Source organism: Anguilla rostrata, chromosome 19 (assembly GCF_018555375.3).
Source record: "Anguilla rostrata isolate EN2019 chromosome 19, ASM1855537v3, whole genome shotgun sequence".
Classification (NCBI taxonomy): domain Eukaryota; kingdom Metazoa; phylum Chordata; class Actinopteri; order Anguilliformes; family Anguillidae; genus Anguilla; species Anguilla rostrata.
In genome coordinates, this window is record NC_057951.1 from 3306286 (window position 1) to 3325635 (window position 19350).

General features: G+C 41.3%; 1 protein-coding gene and 5 long non-coding RNA genes across 12 annotated transcripts in view; 3 read left to right on the forward strand and 3 right to left on the reverse strand.

The window, feature by feature from the left end:
• LOC135245442 (uncharacterized) lies at nucleotides 1-5130 on the reverse strand. 3 transcript variants are annotated; one of them, XR_010327244.1, is made up of 4 exons: nucleotides 4986-5130; nucleotides 1284-1376; nucleotides 277-693; nucleotides 1-36 (listed from the first exon to the last, which is right to left on the reverse strand). It is a non-coding gene; the product is annotated as an uncharacterized LOC135245442 (long non-coding RNA). The 3 variants fall into 3 exon arrangements; XR_010327242.1 differs by having other exon boundaries at nucleotides 1-56; XR_010327243.1 differs by lacking the exon at nucleotides 4986-5130 and adding an exon at nucleotides 1853-1876 and having other exon boundaries at nucleotides 1-56.
• The window catches only part of LOC135245440 (uncharacterized), a 158572-nt gene that overhangs the window by 82760 nt on the left and 56462 nt on the right, over nucleotides 1-19350 (forward strand). The window contains exons 16-18 of the mRNA XM_064318485.1: nucleotides 14617-14952; nucleotides 15283-15612; nucleotides 15938-16234. Of these exons, the coding sequence (XP_064174555.1) occupies nucleotides 14617-14952; nucleotides 15283-15612; nucleotides 15938-16234 (963 nt within the window). The remainder of the gene's footprint in view (nucleotides 1-14616; nucleotides 14953-15282; nucleotides 15613-15937; nucleotides 16235-19350) is intronic.
• LOC135245453 (uncharacterized) overlaps nucleotides 1-19350 on the reverse strand; it is a 37320-nt gene that overhangs the window by 520 nt on the left and 17450 nt on the right. The gene's annotated exons all lie outside the window — the stretch shown is intronic.
• LOC135245448 (uncharacterized) lies at nucleotides 28-453 on the forward strand. Its single transcript, XR_010327254.1, has 2 exons — nucleotides 28-222; nucleotides 334-453. It is a non-coding gene; the product is annotated as an uncharacterized LOC135245448 (long non-coding RNA).
• Nucleotides 7168-8624, forward strand: LOC135245444 (uncharacterized). The gene is made up of 2 exons (XR_010327250.1): nucleotides 7168-7304; nucleotides 7593-8624. It is a non-coding gene; the product is annotated as an uncharacterized LOC135245444 (long non-coding RNA).
• LOC135245443 (uncharacterized) lies at nucleotides 7345-12008 on the reverse strand. 5 transcript variants are annotated; one of them, XR_010327248.1, is made up of 5 exons: nucleotides 11316-11449; nucleotides 9391-10002; nucleotides 9128-9229; nucleotides 8053-9023; nucleotides 7603-7707 (listed from the first exon to the last, which is right to left on the reverse strand). It is a non-coding gene; the product is annotated as an uncharacterized LOC135245443 (long non-coding RNA). The 5 variants fall into 5 exon arrangements; XR_010327246.1 differs by having other exon boundaries at nucleotides 7610-7707; nucleotides 7829-9023; XR_010327247.1 differs by lacking the exon at nucleotides 7603-7707 and adding an exon at nucleotides 7809-7931.

The window sequence follows — 19350 nt, forward strand, 5'->3', positions numbered from 1 at the left end:
TCCTGTTTAATTCTGATGGGTCTGAGAATAAGTTCACTAATGAGCACCCAGGAACTCTTGAAGGGCTTCGTGGCGCAAGACAGAGTACCCTGTTCCACAAAGCCCAAGGTAGCAAGTTCAATCCCCCTTCTGTTCTGTCTGTCTGGTGCTTCCCCTAACTCACCGCTCTGCTGTGGCTCTAAGAACCGGCTGTAAGACATAGGTAACAAGGTTCATCATCATGTAGTGGTTAGGGACCTGGTCTCAAGACCAGAAGCTTCAGGGTTCAAGCCTCACGTAATTTTTTTAACAGTGGCGTTTCCCATCAGCTTCCAGTCACTGCATCACGCCCAGCAGATTTGAGCCAGCCACGGCCGGGGGGGTTCCAGCTTTTTTCTTTTTTTTTTGGGAAATAGTTCTGTTGCGTCATCTTCTTCTACCCATAGAAGAGCCGGCCGATTCACAGAAGAGAAGGTGGCGCAACGGTATTGTCTTTGCCTACGGACGCAGAGGTTGGGGGTTCGAACCCCCCTTTGTCTTTGTTTCGCTTATACGTGGGTTGTCTCATCATCAGGCCACTTCTGCAGCCGCGCAACCGCTAACATGACGGTGGCATAAAGGTATTGTCCGAAGCTCGGAACGCTGAGCTTCCGGGTTCGAATCCCGGTCCGTCCCTTCAGTTTCTACTTCTGAGGTCTGACTGTCTTCATGTCACTGCAGGAAAAACAGAAAAAATGTCAAAGTTACAGTGGTGTAGAGGAATGGTTCTCGTTTTCCACTACCAAGATCAGGGGTTCAAGCCCTGCTTTCCCCTTTTCAGTTTGCGCAGCTTTTGTCCGTTGTGCTGTGTAAGTGCACAAAAAAATGAGCGATAAATGCGAAGGATTCCGTGGCGTAGGGGGCTGGACCGATCCTCAGGAGGTAGAGGTTGATGGTTCGATTCCCCGAGACCGCACCTGAGCAATGTCGGTGGTCCCCAAGGGTGGGGGAGGTGTGTGTGTCGTGTGAGTGGAGGGGTAGGCAATCTGGCCCCCCGAAAATTCCAAGAATACAACATGGGGGTTATAATATTTTTTTGCAAATTTCAAAATTTTCTGAAGGTAAAAAAAAAAAAAAAAATTTGACTGGGCCCCACTCTCCATTAGTGCATTACTACTGACAGTCCCCCATACTGCTACGCAATCAAATGAACTCATTTGATTGCAGAAAGGTAGCAGTATGTAAGACTGGCAGTAGTAATGCACTAATATACACCAAATCTGGTGCATAGAAACAAAAACAAACAAAACCAAACTCATGCTTACACAGCGCCTCCATCTGGGGACTTCCTGCATGGTCAGCCCATCTGTTAGACAGCCACCGTGCTACCCTGATCAGCTCGTTGGGCTGCAGACAAGCTGGAGAGAAAAAAGGGGGGGATGCTTAAAATCACCAAAATTTGTTACATATTCCTATTACCCACAATTTGCCCTCAGGGATAATCTCAGTTCTACTGGCTATGGCTGAACACAACATAAAACAGACACACTGGCTCGGCATCAGTATCTGTTCTGATAAAGAACATGTGCAGATTTTTACACAGGGAAATGACTTCTATGGCTTCCAGGACTCTATTAAGCAGCTCTCCCCAAATGTTTCTCTGGGGTTTCCCCAATCGCCTTCCTGAGAAAAGCTCACATTTCACGCTACGTTCTAATTGTCCAAATGGCCAGAGAAGCACTGAAGCCCCCACCACCACCAATCACCCCCCCTCCCCCCCAAGGGACAGGGGAGTGGCATTGCCCCGTCCTCTCCCCAGGCACAGGAGAGCTAGCAGAACTGGTGACAGTGAATCTGGGACTTTGTACAAACTACAACACCCTTACGACTGTACCTATTGTCTCTGTACACGTCCTCCAGCACGGATCGAAGGTGGTGGCCCTTCTGTCATATTAATAAATCAAATCCAGAATCCAAAAGTATGTGGACACCCCTTATAATGAGTGGGTTCGACTGCTTCAGCCCACACCCATTGCTAACAGGTGCATAAAATCAAGCATACAGCCACGCAATCTCCATGGGCACACATTGGCAGTAGAACGGGTTGAACTGAAGAGCCCAGTGACGTTCAACGTGGCGCTGTCATAGGATGCCACCTTTCCAACAAGTCAGTTTGTCGAATTTCTGCCCTGCTAGAGCTGCCCTGGTGAACTGTTGTTGTGTGGGTGTTTGTTTCTGTGTGTGTGTGTGTGTGTGTGTGTGTGTGTGAGAGAGAGGAGAGACTATGTGTGTGTGTGAGAGAGATAAAGAGAGAGAGAGAGAAAGAGGAGAGACTGTGTGTGTGTGTAGGTGTGTGTGTGTGTGTGTGTGTGTGAGAGAGGAGAGACTTTATGTGTTAGATAGGAGACTGTGTGTGTGTGTGTGTGAGAGAGAGAGAGAGAGAGAGAGTGAAGTGTGGCATTGAAGTGTGGGGTCCACTTTCAAATCAAAACTTTGCAAAATGGGACAAACACCCTATTGAAACCCTGCATGCAGAGTTCTGCAAGAACATCTTGCATATACAAAGGAAAACAACAAACAATGCATGCAGGGCAGAATTAGGCCAATATCCATTATTAATCAGAATTCAAAAGAAAAAATTTGGAATTTTGGAAACATTTAAAAAATAGTGACCCCCCACTCATACCATTACAAAGCCCTGAAATGCCAAGAGTTGAGCAAAGAAAAGAGTCCCCTCTATCAGCTGGTCCTGACGCTTAGTTCACTCACCAGTACTAACAACCCACAGCCTCAGGACCAGCACATTGATACAAAATCAATTAGAGTCAACCAAATTATAACCTATCAAAAGCAAAATTACAAACATATAAAGAAATCAGAAAAATCTACTTCCCTAAATTTAACCCTTTTCTGCCCATTTTTCAACAACCTTCCTGACCAAACAAAACTAAAACTACTCCTGGGGGAAAAGCAGAGTGCTCTACACTTGCAGCGCAGTTTCTTGCTGCCTGCCACAGTCTGAGGGACAGTGAGTGAAGAAATGCAACCATAACACCACACCTATTTACCTATACACAAACATTTACACACGCACGCACGCACGCACGCACGCACACACACACACATCCGTACACACACAGAAATACATCTGTTACTGTGTTACTGTTCTTATGTTATGCTGATTATTTTTATTTATTGTTATTGCAACTTTTTACTGTTAGTTATTGTTACTGTTTATTGTTCTTATTGTTTATTTTATATTTTTTTATTTATTTATTATTATTATTTATTTTATTATTATATATATAATTATTATATATACAGCTTACTAAGCTTTAGCAATACAAATGTACAAATTTGTCATGCCAATAAAGCGAATTGAATTGAATTGAATTGAGAGAGAGAAGAGACTGTGTCTGTGTGTGGGTGTACATATTTGTGTGAGTGTGTGTGTGTGAGAGAGAGAGACTATGTGTGTGAGAGAGGAGACTGTGTGTGTATTAAGAAAGAGAGTGTGTGTGTGTGTGTGTGTGTGTGTGTGTACGCGACTACGTGCATGTATGCGTGTGTGTGTGCAATGCCTATATATGGGTGTGTGTGTGTGTGTGTGAGAGAGAGAGTCTTGTGTGTGTGTGCATGTACATATATGTGTGTGTGTGTGAGAGAGAGAGAGAGGGGAGAGACTGCATGTGTGAGAGAGGAGAGAGAGTGTGTGTGTTTGTGTTCGTGCTACCATATTCAGCAAACAAAACAGTAACCTTTCTGCAGCAGTATGAGGCCTGGACATTAAAAAAGCATTTGACCCCATAGAACAGAAATAACAACAAATATATACTCACAATCAGACTAAGTTCATTAAATAGATAAATATTTTATATAACAATCCACAAGTCTCTATATCTACAAACAGCATAATGTCACATTCATTCAATCTACATCCAGGCACAAAACAGTGCTGTCCGTTGTCACCAGTACTACTTAACCTAGGAGTAGAACCACTAGCCTGCAAAATCATAATGTGAGATTCCATCACCAGCATTAAAATCAGCAATCAAGAACACAAACTATCCATGTACACATATTATAAAATATTGTATAAATCCAAAATTTCATAATCCAAACCATCTCTTTGGGCTTAGGAATCACAAACAATACACAATACAACTAAAAGAGGTATGAACCTAATGGGGATAATGCAACAGACAGGCCTAATAGCAAATACAACTCTGAAAAAAATTACAGTAAGATCACTCTGAAGAAGAATCGGGGTTACTCCACCAAATATTGATTGTTGGACCCTAATCGCCCAATCAGTGCCGAACCTCACTAATGCTCTTCTGGCTGAATGGAAGCAAATCCCTGCAGCAATGCTACAACATCTACCATAAAGCCTTCCCAGAAGAGTGGAGGCTGTTCTAGCAGTAAAGGGTGGACCAACTCCATATTAATGCCTGTAATTTTGGCTGAGATGTTGGATGTCAGGGGTCCACATACTTTTGGCCATGTAGTGTACTACCCTAAGTAAATTTTACTTTGAACATGCTCCCAGTAATAATAACAAAAAATGGTTTGACACCCTTCATCAACACCTGTCCAAGTTCATCTAGGAGAATAAAGTGGCACACTGCCACCAGTTCTATTATTTCAACATCTGTTGACTATGTTTAAATAATATAACTGTTCGCTGGAAGTAAGACACATTTATGATGGAGTATAACGGTACTTCGTCATAGAAACTTGACAAGACGTGACAAGAACCACTAGACATCAGCTACATTAACAGGAGGAGAGTCACACGGCTGCTTACAATAAACTAATTTGCTAACGTTAGCTAGCTTCTTAGCTTGTTTGCTATCTAGTTAATGTTATCTGCAAAGCTCATTATTGACGCAAACTGTTTCTCGCAAGTTTGGACAACGTATGGACATCATCAGACATAAAAGCTAAGTGTTGTTTTCAAAATAAAGTTCAGGTTGGCTGGTAATCTTTGCACAGTTAACATTGATCTGCAGCAAAAATGTATTTACCTTTCGATCGAGCACTGTCGTTGTGTGACAATATTTACAAGTTTTCGTCGAACACAACATGGCGTTTCGACATTGGCTTTTCGGGAAATGAAGTCCAACGTCTGATCCCCTTCAGCAATCACATTTACTTATTGACTACATATCCCAGAAGCACTTTCAAAAATACAGATATTGCGTCACGGTTGGTCAAACCGTAATGATTAAAATACAAGGGACAATGCCTTGTTTTACGTTCGCAGTAAATTTGGACTAAATACGGTTCTGGGGATGACTAATCGTGACGTTTTCTGTGTTTTTGAAAGTGCTTCTGGATTATGTAGTCAATAAGTAGACGCAAATGCTGAACCCCCCCCCCCCCCGTTAATATGTTAGCTAATGCTTTAGTTTATATTTTAGTATTTTTCAGGTACAAGTCTTCTGTGGTAATTATTTATGGTGGAAAGAAGCCATTGCGCATGCGGCTGGTGGTAGCCTTAATAGACTGGTATCGTTTCCCTGTCCGCAAGGGGGCAAACAGCTCAGAGGCTGGATGGCTGGAGTCGTTCACGATCCCGAGCGCGCACGTGAGCGCGCTCTGGAGTGGTAAATGTCCTTGACGGTGGGGAGAACAGAACAGTTGTTTCATAAGCCTTTCCTCGGTCGCCTAGGGTCCTGTGCACTTAACTGGCATTCTAGTTTCTGTTAGTACTGTTGCTTGGCAGCCCTGATACTTTTCTCAAGTTCAGGTTTTTTGTACAAGGAGCCGTCGGCTGGTTTGAAAGCAGTTGAACGCGCAGTTGAAGTTTATCTTTCACGTTTCTATTGAAGGCTTTTGGCCGGGCTGTGTTCAACTCTTCTGCTTTGCACACATGTATCGATCCAAACGCTAATTAAGTCTATTGTGACATCACAATACCCGGCAGGGTCCCGGGGTCGCGTCCTCTGAGCAGCGCTGCAGAGAGCTCACTGTTGCTTTCGTGTTTTCGATCTTCTGCGTATATATTCCGCTGCAGCAGAAAGACGGAGGCATGATTAGAGTTGCCATTTTGCTATTAGGCCTGTCTGTTGCATTATCCCCATTAGGCTGGTACCCCTTGCAGTTGTTATATTGTTTGTGATTCCTAAGCACAGAAGGGAAGGTTTGGATTCTGAAACCTTGGATTTATACAATATTATGTCATCTGTATACATGGATAGTTTGTGTTCTTGATTGCTGATTTTATAAACCAGTGATGGAATCTGACATTATGATTTTGCAGGCTTGTGGTTCTACTGCTAGGTTAAGTAGTAGTGGTGACAATGGACAACCCTGTAGATTGAATGGATGTGAATTATTCCATTTATAGATATAGAGACTTGTGGATTGTTAAAAAATATCTATTTTATGAACTTAGTTTGTCTGTGTGTATTTACTTGTTATTTCCATTCCTTGGGGTCTCTCTCTCTCACACACACACACAGTCATTCAAATTCAAATTGTAAATGCTTTATTGGCATGAAATACATTAGTAAATATTGCCAAAGCGTACATGTATAAATACAAATGACACTACAGCTTGAACATAAACAATTGTTACATCTAACTGTTTAACAACAACAGACACTATAGGAATAATAACAATAATAATAATAAAAATGCCAAAAACATTAAATGAATAATAATAATAAATTCATAAATTAAATTAATAAATTTGGTGGTCAACAATTGTCCCTCAAATTATTGCAGGCAGAGATGTACTTTGCTGCTAATGGAGCTGTTGGCCCTTCTCCTTGCAGGATTTATAAATTCGCATTTGGTTTGTGAATTGAAGTTTTTTAAAATCAGAGATAACTTGTTGAAATAATTTATCCTAGTTTCTGAATATTTTTACAATGTAGGAGAAAGTGCATCTCTGTTTCCCCAGAGTACTGCTTACACACATGCCTCTGTAATTATTGGGGTCTACTTTGTCTCCACGTTTATAAATTGTGGAGAAAGTCCCCGGTTCCAGATGTCAGGATAATAATTGATATTTGTAACAGCCCGATTTAAGCCTGTAGTGTTATTTTGGTAATGAGTACTGAGGAACATGTTAACAGAGTCAATTAACTCAGTTGATCTCATTGCTTTGGTGAATTTATCTGCACTTGTTTCAGCCCATCTGTATGATTGGTTAAGATTATACAGCTTACAGGGCTGTGTGTATTAATTTCTGCAGTCTCCAGTTCTTTTCAGAAATATCCTGAATTTGTTATGGCCTGAAATGGGGGTTTGTTGCCTGACAGTGAATGCGCTGGTGGAGGAGAGGGGTCCATGTCAGTGACGGCGTAGTCAACAGCACTTGTCCTGAGAGCTGAGCAGTAAGTGAACCTTCCTAAAGAGTCCCCTCTGGGGGCTGGATGTATTGCGTCCATGCTTTCACAAGAACACACAAATATTGATACAGCATATTAAATACATTGACATAGCATAACGTTATAATTCTACACTGATGACTTAGACAACTGTCGTTTCCATGCTGATGAATTGTAACGTTACAGCTCTCAATTATAACGATTACATGTTTGAGCGATTGCGATTTAATTGTAGGCTATTTGACATTACCCGTAGACCAGGCTTTTTAGTGTTAGTCTCATTCATTTGAGTAGGGTCCAGGAAGTTGCCTGCTTCCACCACGCAGCGTATGTTAAAAGAACCTGCCTGCATCAAGCTGGGGAATCTCCACCAGGAGAATCTCCATGGAGAGGACCGGAAGCACGTGACCTCCATGTAGAAGACCCAATGAAAAAGCAGAAGGACTGGAAATTGCATAACCTCCACACCCCAAATCTACCAGGAGCATCTCCACCATCAATCTCCATGGAGAGGACCGGAAGCACATGACCTCCATGTAGAGGATCCAATGATAAAGCAGTAGAACCTGCCTGCAGCAAGCTGGGGAATCTCCACCAGGACAATCTCCCCGGAGAGGACCGGAAGCACGTGACCTCCATGTAGAGGACCCAATGAAAAAGCAGAAGGACTGGAAATTGCGTAACCTCCACACCCCAAATCTACCAGGAGCATCTCCACTATCGATCTCCACGGAGAGGACAGGAAGCACGTGACCTCCATGTGAAGGACCCAATGAAAAAAGTGGAAGGACACGGAAATTGCGTAACCTGCACACCACGAATTCAAGTCACCTGACCTCCTTTATTTCGGAAACGAGTTGGTTTTTAAGATGTTACCACTTGTATATCAAGTCGTTTTAATTAACGGTCGATAAGTCTGGTTACAACGCAGCACTTAGCTACGTTAAGATAACACCCTTAGTGCTCCGTACTAGGCTAATAACAAGCCGGGCGTAATGCTGGCTTCATGTATAAATTATATATAATGCATATTTTAATTACTGTTTATTTAAATGTACATGTATTCACTGTAGCCTTACAGTGGGCCTATAATTAGTTTTAGAAGTCTCGGTATGCTGTGACTATGATACCCTCGCATCTACGATACCATGTTTACCTTAAAAGGGAGTTGTCATCTCTTCTCTGGAGACACACCTGTTTGTGCATTTACGAGTCTGGTGTTTCTCAGGGAATACAACTGATAACTTCTAATGATTAATCAGTTCATGACAATTTAATTATTCATGTCTAATGAGAATATTTTTGATTAAACTCATTTTAATCTTACCGAAGTCTCCCGAGTATATATCTCACTCCTGGATTAGATGCACCAACGCTATTTAAATATACGCTTTCATGTCGCCGAAAAGCGGATGACGATTCATCACATTCAAACATCGAGTCATAACTGTGGACACTTAAATCTCAGATGTAGTTGTACACCAAAGAATCATAATTCCTCAGGAAATTATGCAGCAATGAGACATGTCAAAATTTGAATAGGCTTAATAAAATGAGACAAAAACCACTTGTTACAATAGATTTTTCTTTAATCAAACATCCAAAATAAATACAATCAAGACTATCACATTTATTCAGCCTTTAATGGTGAAATCCGCTGGCCATGGCAAATTCTGCCTGATAGCAGCTGAAGCCCTCATTCTTTTTCAAGATCCTGATGATTACCTTTAAAACAGAAAACACAAGTCACTAGTCCCCTTTACACATCACTGTTATTGTTTATCATGTAACCAATGTCAGTCAGCAATAACTCAGCATTCACATCTTACCTCTTGAAGTATGACATCAAAGAGGTAGCCCATCATGTTGATTTCACTTCTGTCAATTTTTTCTTGCACACTGGCAGCAGATGCTGCCATGAGCTTGACAGTCTAAAGATATAATACATTTGCATATTTAAACAATCTGACATAACTTATTTTGTATTGCACTTTGCAAAACCCTGGTCACAAGTGCTTTACATTTAGATAATATTAAAGAGAATTGTCAAGCTTTGCAAGAACAGAGTAAAACAAATGTTGGATTAATTTACCTGACTACACAGAGTTTTTGGTGATTTGCTCTGAAAGTGGCGGAGGTAGGTATCTGCTCTGACAAGAGGATTGTCTCAGCTAACATGCAGGAAGCGGTCAGGTAGAAGCAAAATGCAAGCACAGAATGCATATCAGGCCAGTGCCATATGTACCACAATTAAACCATCAGTGAAAGCCCAGGATATATGGGTATATTTATAAATCAATGACAAACTATGTTCTACAGCATATCCATCAATTTACCCACCCAGATATAATTTCTGGTTAACAATGTTGCACATTTTCAGCTCTCATAAAATGCCAATAGTACAGATTCTGATGTAGTCAGCTGAAAGGAACTTCTTAGCTTACAAAGGAGATGTACAGTAGAACGGGCACCAGTTTGAACAGACTAGGCAGAATTGGTGTCATTTCAAACAGACAGGAATATGGGTTTAATGTCTGCATATCTTAGAAATGCACAGCATTTTTTGCATGTGATTTCACATGCCTCTGAATATTTGTCACCTTTGATGGTTTGAAGGTTGGGCTCAGCGGGCAGTGGAATAAGCGTTGGCAGCACGTGTTGCATTCTTTCATTGATGGAGAGCCAGCATTCCAGATGGATATATCTAAAACAGATACAGATTAAAATTTTATTTCAAGTAACATTTATGTATTCCAAATTGCAATTAAAAGGACAGTGGTCTTGATTTCACTTCACAGCAAGGGGTTAATAATTTGTTTAGATTGTAAAAATACACTTACTAGCTTTTAAGTTTGGATTAAAACCACTAATTCATAACCAGGGGTATTACATTACATTACAGGCATTTGGCAGACGCTCTTATCCAGAGCGACCTACAACAAAGTGTATAACCATAACCAGGAACAAGTATGACAAAACCCCTAGAGAGAAGTACCGGTCCAAGTGCAGGGAACAACCGCATAGTTCAACTTGGACCCTGAAGGTTAAACTGATTAACACTAACACAACGAGAACGGCAACAACGCAATCTATGGAAAAAATACAAGCAGTAGTTAAGACAGTTAATGCACCTAAGTCACCTACGAAACAGCTGCCTAGTTACAACCCTAAGCTTACAGTCATTTACAGGGGGGTAGGGAGGGATGGGGAGAGGTGCAGCCTGAAGAGGTGAGTCTTCAGTCGTCGTTTGAAATGGGTCAGTGTCTCAGCTGTTCTGACCTCCACAGGGAGGTCATTCCACCATCGTGGGGCCAGAACAGACAGGAGACGTGTTCTGGAAGTGCAGGTGCGAAGAGGGGGAGGTGCTAGGCGTCCTGAGGTAGCAGAACGGAGGGATCTGGCTGGCATGTAGGGTTTGAATATCTTGTGGGGGTATGCTGGGGCTGATCCCTTGACTGCCTGGTATGTTAGGACCAATGTTTTAAATTTGATGCGAGGTATATGGTATATGGCATATGGTATATGCACCACCCAACGACTACATATGATAATCAAAGATATTGGGAAACTACTGCAGAATAAATGTCAGGATATTGCTTCCAACTAGTGTATCGCCAAACACTGGCACTGTGGTGCAACAAACAAATAGCCAATGTAAACAAAGAAAACGGTTTAAGGAAACATGATTTTGGCATCATCAATAGATGACCACTTATAAGGGCATTACAGGATTTCGGGGGAGAGGCTGTACAATTCATATACAGAACATCTAGCTAACCTTATGATAGTCTTCAACATGTCATATATTCGCCCGCATTCAATAATAATTTGCGCAAGCGACACCGAGTAGCAATGACCAAGGCTAACACACGTAGAAAACATTTGCGTAAGTTTCTACAGACAGTATCCCCTCACCAAACCATTACAATAGCTTCCTTGTTAATATGTTATATTTTAATTATTGAAAGTAATAAAACACTAATATATCTCGGCTTTAGCTTCGTATGTTCAAGAAACCTACCTCCATCAATTTCGCTTTAAAAAGTTCGGTTGTTTACTCCGTTCTCTTCACGTCATCGAACTCCGGGGAGATTCTCCCGGTGGAGATTCCCCAGCTTGCTGCAGGCACACCCTTCTCAGTTTTCAGAGAGTCCCCTGCCTGCAGGCAGACCCTTCTCCCGAAAACACCACACCTTCAAATGGCGAATAGGAAAGCAGTGCATTTTTTATGAGCAATGACAAAATTACCGAAAACTATGAACGCTAAAAAAAAAAATAGCTATAACGGTGATTTTTTCAGAGTTTTCATTGGATGGGCAGATCATTCCTTTTAGTTTGATTGGGTAGGGATAGGCATCAGCAGTCTAATAGTATGAAGAACTGCGTATCGAAGTTAACTTTAGCCAGATGTGCGAAGCTAGCCAGCGGAGAAAAGACGTCGGACTTACTGGAGAGAATTTAAATTAAGGAATTTTCACGCAATACTATTACTAATAGTTTTTAGTCAGATGTATCAGCAGCGATTCCCAGCCGGAAATGAGATGTGCAAGTTTTTGGGTCCTGTTGGGTGAGTAAGCTACACACGTGCATTTGGCACTAATGAAAACGAAAGTGTTTGGTTTCAAATTGTTTAAAGTAAAGGTCGTTTAAGGTTAAGTAGATAAGTGAAATTTCAAAACCGGCTCTAGAAAATGGCCAAGGTGCGAATCGACTTGAGAAAGGTCTCTGCAGGTTCTGGAGCGAGGATACATCGCATGATAAGATGATGTCCGCACATTGCTTAATACTCCCGAGATAATATGTCACCTCGCCCCGTCGCCCCTTCCTGATTTCCTCTATATTACTGCTGGAACTGTAGGAGAGAGGTTATGTGGAGTAGGTTATGGTTTGGGCATACAGGACTAAATTCATCACTGAAATTGATTGGTAGACATGAAACAGGGTTACGTGATGAGTGCTTAGTGGACAAAACGGTCGAGCATGTGCTGATGTTTTGTGAAATATATCTATATGGGTAGAGGTTGTTTGAGGGGATCAGAGAAACTGGGCGGGGATGGGGTATATGTGGGATATTAGGGGGAGGAAAGGGGAAAGAGGTGGTGGGTAATGTTCTTAGTTTTCTCAGAGTAACAGGATTAGTGCCTTTTAGTTTTGCTATCATTTGGCTATAATTATGTAGGCTTCAGGATTTTTGCTTATAATCAGCCATGGTGCTGTGCCACGGAAAGATCTAGAGCATTACTGTAACATGAATCCCCAAAATCAAGTACATTTAAATGTGGTCACTGACAACACTATACAACTTTCTGAAAAATAATCTGACCTCCACAATGCACAAGATGGCATCTATAATACCATATGCATTGTCATCCGAAGTTTGGGAAAAAAAGCCCATCTAATCTTGCACACCTCATCACACCAGCTGTGTAGGCTACCCAATCAATATACAGATTTAGTGCACGGTTGCTTAAATCTCACAAGTAGATCAAAGAAAAGAGACATTGGTGATCAAAAGTCTGAGGACAAAATCAAGTTCTGGTTGTGTTCATTATTTATGAAGGAATAATGCCATGTAATGTAAGAATACATTGTTTTAACACACATCCGACACTCGTGTATGAAATGGGAAGCTGCGTAGACATCTTGTTCATCCACCATAAGCTAAGCATTTCTCTATTTGTTGTCACACTGTGTTTCATTCAGTGTGTGTTCCTATGGCTCAATATCCAAATGTCTGGGCTGTTAACAACTAAAACATACTGCGGAAAAGTAAGGCTATATGAATAATGATGAATAATAGCATAACTGTGGGTGTCTTCAGACTTTTGGTTCCCATGCACTGTATGCTGCCGCTTAGTTTTTAAATAAGAACTACTTCAGCTTTTTGGAGTGCTCTGCACATGTATTATGCATAAAGTGATTCATTTATTTTATGTACGCACATAACCTACCACTAGAAAAAACACTGAATTTGTCACCCTCACCCAAATAAATCTATTTACAATGTTAGTAATAACGTATAAGTTGCCCAGCTTGTCTGTTTATTCATACCGCATTTTGCAGAAGGCCTAATGTTATTAGCAATAGGTAGCATTTAGCCGAGTAGCCTAACTTGACTAGTTATACAAAGTGCTGTCATTGTGCCGAGCGGAAGTGAATTTGATGGGGAAAGTGAGTTTTTACCTTCAATCTCTACCTTCAAAAAAAAAAAAAACTATTTGCTTTACCCCGGATATAATGGGGCCCGTGTCATCCAAAAAGTTCCAGTTTGACTCATCTGACCATAGAACACTATCCCAAAAGGCCTGGGGTCCATGCAGGTTCTTTTCTTTGCAAATATGAGATACGCATTGATATTTCTCTTGGTTAGCAATGGTTTCCACCTTGCTACTTTCCCATGAATTCCATTTTTACTGAGTCTCTTTCTTGTTGTGGAGGCATGAACACTGACCAAAGCTGAGGCGAGTTCTTTGGATGTTCTTCTGGGATCTTTTGTGACGTCCTGGATGAGTTTTCCTTGGAGAAATTTTGGCAGACCGGCCACTCATGGGAAGATTCACCACTGTTCCAAGTGTTCCCCATTTGGTGATAGTGGCTTACCAGACCGATGTATTTCAACAACTTTTTTCTAACCTCTTTTGAGATTTCCTTTGATTATGGCATAATGTGCTTGTAGAAACTTTGTGACAACTTCACTCTGATGGTAAGGTTCTATATCAGTGAGCTTTAGATTCAAAAGGCCTGGGTGCAATTAAGCCTGGCTGTGTTCTGTCCGCTGAATCTAATTATCAATTAAATTTGGTAAAATTCTTGATTAAGTAACTTAGGGGGCAATTACTGTTTTACATGGGTGATATGGGTGTTTGATAACATTTTTTATTAAATGAATGAAATAAATTAATATATATGTGTGTGTGTGTGTTTTGTGTTTACTCTTAGTTTCTTTGTCTAATATTACATTTTGTCTAATAATCTGCAACCAGTCAGTGTGACAAATATTCAATAATAAAAGAAATCAGGAAATTTTTACAGCATTGTATATGCTTGTGTGTGTGTGTGTGTGTGTGTGTGTATAAAAAAAATTAAAATAAATAAAAACTTCATGCTTCACTGCCATAGTGGTGGACAAAAATTTAGATTTAAATGATTTAAACTATAAATTATTCATTCTTATGCATGAATGGCCCAGTCCTGTGAGATTTCTCTCTTATGCATGAAAAGTCCAGCCCTGTGAGATTTCCCTCTAATGCATGAAAAGCCCAGCCCTGTGATATTTCTCCCTTTTATGCTGACTGAACATCCAACTTCCCTCCCCTAGCCCTGCTGGCAGCATCTCCAGTCTACTCTGTCTGCATGTTTGTGAGCTTGGGCCTTTCCCTCACTCTCCCCTGCCATGGAGACCACAGCAGGGATGTGGAGTGGCGCTTTCAGGAGTATGGGTATCCTGACTGGCTGGATGTGGCTGTACTCCACACCGGATCCTTTTCCTCTGGAAACGGCTTCCAGGGACGGGTGGAATCCTTCTACTTAAAAGATCCGGGAAACTACAGCCTCACCCTCAGTCCTGTGGTGTACAGTGACCTCGGCATTTACAAATGCCAGTACAGGGATGAGACTGAGATCATTCTTTTCGATGTGAAACTAGAAATTAGAGGTCAGTACATGTTGCCTTTTTTCCGACAGATTGAGTAAATGTTTTTAGTGCTTGTGGATTTGATAGTCATAAAAGCTGTTTTTTGACAAATGATAGGCCTATTACTATTATTATTCTTACGATTGTTTTTGGGGGGACAGGATCATTCCAGTCTGTATAAAACCCACAAGCCTTGGGTGGTATGCAGTAGACAGCATATGCCGCATCAGGGCCTTCATCTACCCCAAGCAACATGGTTGAGCTGTTAATTCCTGTATGCCAGGAATGCTTTGTAAATCTCTGTCTGCCTGTTTCTCTCTTTCCCTCTCTCTTTTTCTGTCTCTCTCTCAGTCCCATCAAATGTTTCCGTAGCGATGGGAATGTCCGCCAGTCTTCCTTGTTTTGGGAAAATTAATACACAAGCGCGTGCTGATGATCTGGATATCCTCTGGAAGAGAGGTGGAGAGAACGTTTACCAGCTCCTTAAGAACACCATCACATATGGGCCCGGGTTCGAAAACAGAGCTTCAGTTTCCCCAGAACAAGCCCTCTATGGAAACATGTCTTTAACCATCAGACAGACACGGTTTTCAGATGAAGGCGACTACCAGTGCTTCTACAACAGTCCAAAAGAGAGGCAGAAGAGGGGGAATCCAGATTCTGCCAGTCTGGTTGTGACAGGTAAAATTCACTTTAGATCTTCAGTTCTGTAGGGCAGCCGAGCAGCTCAGGTGTATAAGTGTGTCTGGTGTGTATTATTTATTTTTTCATGTGGTAATTTTAATCAGGGCAAGTGTAACAATGTTTCATAATTTACAGAAGTATTGCTTGATGTATCGCAGATTTGATGAAAGATGACACCAGTAATTTTTGGATGCTATAATTTGCCCTGTATCATTTTTACCTTTTTACATGATCAAGCTGACTGCTGTTGATAATGTGTTCATATCCCCTGTAAATATGCATGTAAATGTAAAATATGTAAATGAATTCCCTGCCCTCACAGGCCACCCACACCAGAACCTTACAGTGAAGGCCGGTGGTTTGCTCTCCATACTGCTCTATACCGCAGACCCAGTGAGGGTAACATTCAGTGCAGGCCTTGGTTCAGATGAGGTGCTGATGCTCGATTCAAATAAAGGCCCAGCCAGGTATGGGAAGCGTTGTGCTCAGAGATGTGAGCTTCTGGCCCAGGAATACACCCTTTTGCTGAGGAGTGTGACACTGGAAGATGCCGGAGTCTACAAGGTGACCGATCCTGAGACCAACAAGACCATCAGCTCAGTCTCTCTGGAAGTCTCAGGTATGGTCCTCCTCTTCAGCTCTTTGTGTTTGTGCAGATGCAGGGCTCAGCATCTTACTGGTCCACTCTGTTATTCTTCTGAGTTATGGCTGCTGCAATCCATTGGGAAAATAATGGAAATAATATTAGTATTAATATAAAATAAAAATTATTTTTTCACAATGCCTCATGTTTTATTTTCCCCTTGAGGACAATACACATAAGAGACACAAAAGTATAGGTTTTAGGCTTTTGCAATAGTAGGCTATGGTTTCTAAGATGTAGCCTAGCTTTGTCAATTTTTCTGTCTTTCCACAAATTTTCTAAATAAATTATTTATCAAACAATGATTGTAGACTATCAGTGTACTAAGGCCTTACAATTATTGAAAATAAGACTGATTCTCTTTTAATTAGTCTACAGTTTTTATGGAATTTGCATAAAATTTGTATATTTTTATAACGCCACTGAATTTACTGAAATGTATCGGCCTGTGGACTGCTTTACTCCAGAAAGTATGAAAATGGCCTGTTGCAGCCTTTAGTGCAGGTTTTCAGCTCTATCTGGCCACAAATTTCTGTCCTGGGTTTTCTGTCTATAAAATAAAGCTGGAGAAAATGCTCTGATGCCTTTAAGCTGGTTTGCTGCTATAAGACAGGATTTAGGCTCAAAAAATGTCCTAGGAAATGGCAGTGGCTTACCTGAGAGTAGAAGAATGTCACTATAGCCCCCCCACCCCATAACAGAATTATGCAAATATGCAAAAACTGCCACCCTGTCCCCTTTCTTGATCTTGTCTAGACCTCTCTGCTGCGTTTGATACAGTTGGTCCTGATGGTGACTCTGGCCCTCAAACCGGTATCTCAGCAATTCCAAAGGGATGTACTTTTCCTAAGTTATCAGCACAGTCCCACTGTCTTAACACTTAGTGCAGGAGTTCCCCAGGGCTCCATCTCAGAGTCCTACTGCCTTAGCATCCACAGTCTCCTCCCACCTACGCTGGCACTTCCTATTATGTTGTAGGTTTACAACGTTACTTCAGTGCCTACTACTAATGTGCTACTACACTTAGTCAGACTGCTAACTTGACATCAGCTCTGCTTGTTGTATGAACCTTTATGGAGGCACTTTTTGTAAGTCCCTCTGGATATTTGCTAAATGTATTATTACTGATGTTGTTGTTATTATCATTGTTGTTGTTATTAATATTATTATTGTAGTCTTTCCTTCTTGATTATTACCTGCTCTTCTCTATTCCTCCCAAATGAGTCCCTCTTTCTCCATGTTCTCTGCAGGACTCTCTGCTGGAGAAGTGGCTGTGATTGTGGTGGTAGTCATGGTGTGGCTGCTGGTTCTGGCTGGGACTGCCGTACAAGCGGTGTTTGCGGAAGGCACGCAGCATTGCCAGGGACACCTCTCACCCCAGCCACAGACTGTTTGCCCTCCTTCACTCTTGGAGCTTCTGTTCTAGGACCAGCTTCAGGAACAGCTTTTTCCCCTCAGCTGTCACCTTGCTGAACTCTGCACCACGGTGGAATTACTTAAGATTAAGCATAGTAATAAGAATGCTGACTTAGTTAGTGAATATTATAACTATAGGGACTATAAGTATAAAGGCAGTGTTCAGATTTTTACAGATGGATCAATGGATCCGCAGACAGATGCGACAGGGGCTGCAGTTGCTGTGCCTAGTTACCAAGTGGGAATTAGCAAGAGAACATCGGATTGTTTAAGTGTGTATGCGGTTGAATTGTTTGCCATATTGATGGCATTAGAATGGGCTGAACGGGGTAGGGTTAACAAAATAGTAATAGGTAGTGATTCTGTGTCGGCCATTGCAAGTATTAAGGCAGGTACAGCCAGAAATCACCAGGATCTGCTGTATGAAATCTTGTTTGCCAATTCAAGAGTGGTTAGGCAAAAGTGAAAGTGAAAGTGTGACAGTCAATAAGCCGTAAGAGTTAACTTCCTCCGAAAGATGGCAGTAATGCAACTTTCAAGGATGCAAGCTGCCGGTAAACAACACAGAAGAAGAAGAAGAAGCAGAAGAAGCAGAAGCAGAAGCAGACCCTTTTCCTGGAAACACCACACCTTCAAAATGGCGAATAGGAAAGTAGTGCATGTTTTGATGAGCAATGATTAGCTATAACGGTGATTTTTTCAGAGTTTTCATTGGATGGGCAGATGATTCCTTTTAGTTAGATTGGGCAGGGATAGGTATCAGCTGCCTAATAGTATGAAGAACTGCGTATCGAAGTTAACTTTAGCCAGACAGGCGAAGCTAGCCAGCGGAGAAAAGACGTCTGATTTACTGGAGAGAGTTTAAATCAAGGAATTTTCACGTAATACTATTACTAATAGTTTTTAGTCAGATGTCTCGGCAGCGATTGTCAGCCGGAAATGAGATGTGAAAGTTTTTGCGTCCTGTTGGGTGAGTAAACTACACACGGTGCATCTGGCGCTAATGAAAATGAAAGTGTTTGGTTTCTAAAGGTTTAAAGTAAAGGTCTGAAAATTTGACATTTAATTACGACAGAAGGGCTCCTGAAGTGGTCTACATCCTACCCCATTTCTGTGAACTTTTACTATTGCATTTTTTCTAATAATCCCACCTCAAACTTTCCATGTAATCCAATAGACGCCTATTGAAAAATATGAAAGTTTGGACAAGAATTTCTCCCCAAATGTCAAAGTTCGGAAAATTCTGACACTTGTTCCTGGCAGATGGGTTCATGGCCTACATACTACCCTATATTAGTGAAATTTTACTGCAGCATTTTTTAATAATATCACTTCAAACATTCAATGTAATCCAATGCAGGCTAATATAAAAGAGTAAAATTTTGGATTGGAATTTCTCCCCAAATTAAAAAGGTCTCAAACTGTTGATACTTGTTCATGATAGAAGGGGTCCTGTACTACGTCCTAGCCTCATTGCATGCAGTTTTACTATAGCATTTTCAAATAATCCCACTACAGACTTTGTGCATGTCAATACAGCCATATTGAAAAAAGTGATCTTTTGGAGTGGGTTTATTTGAAAACAGCACAGAAATAGTTTCACAGTTAGGGGCAGACATATAGCAGGACATCATCAGTGATAATCAAATGTCAACATTTTGAGGCATTAAAATTTT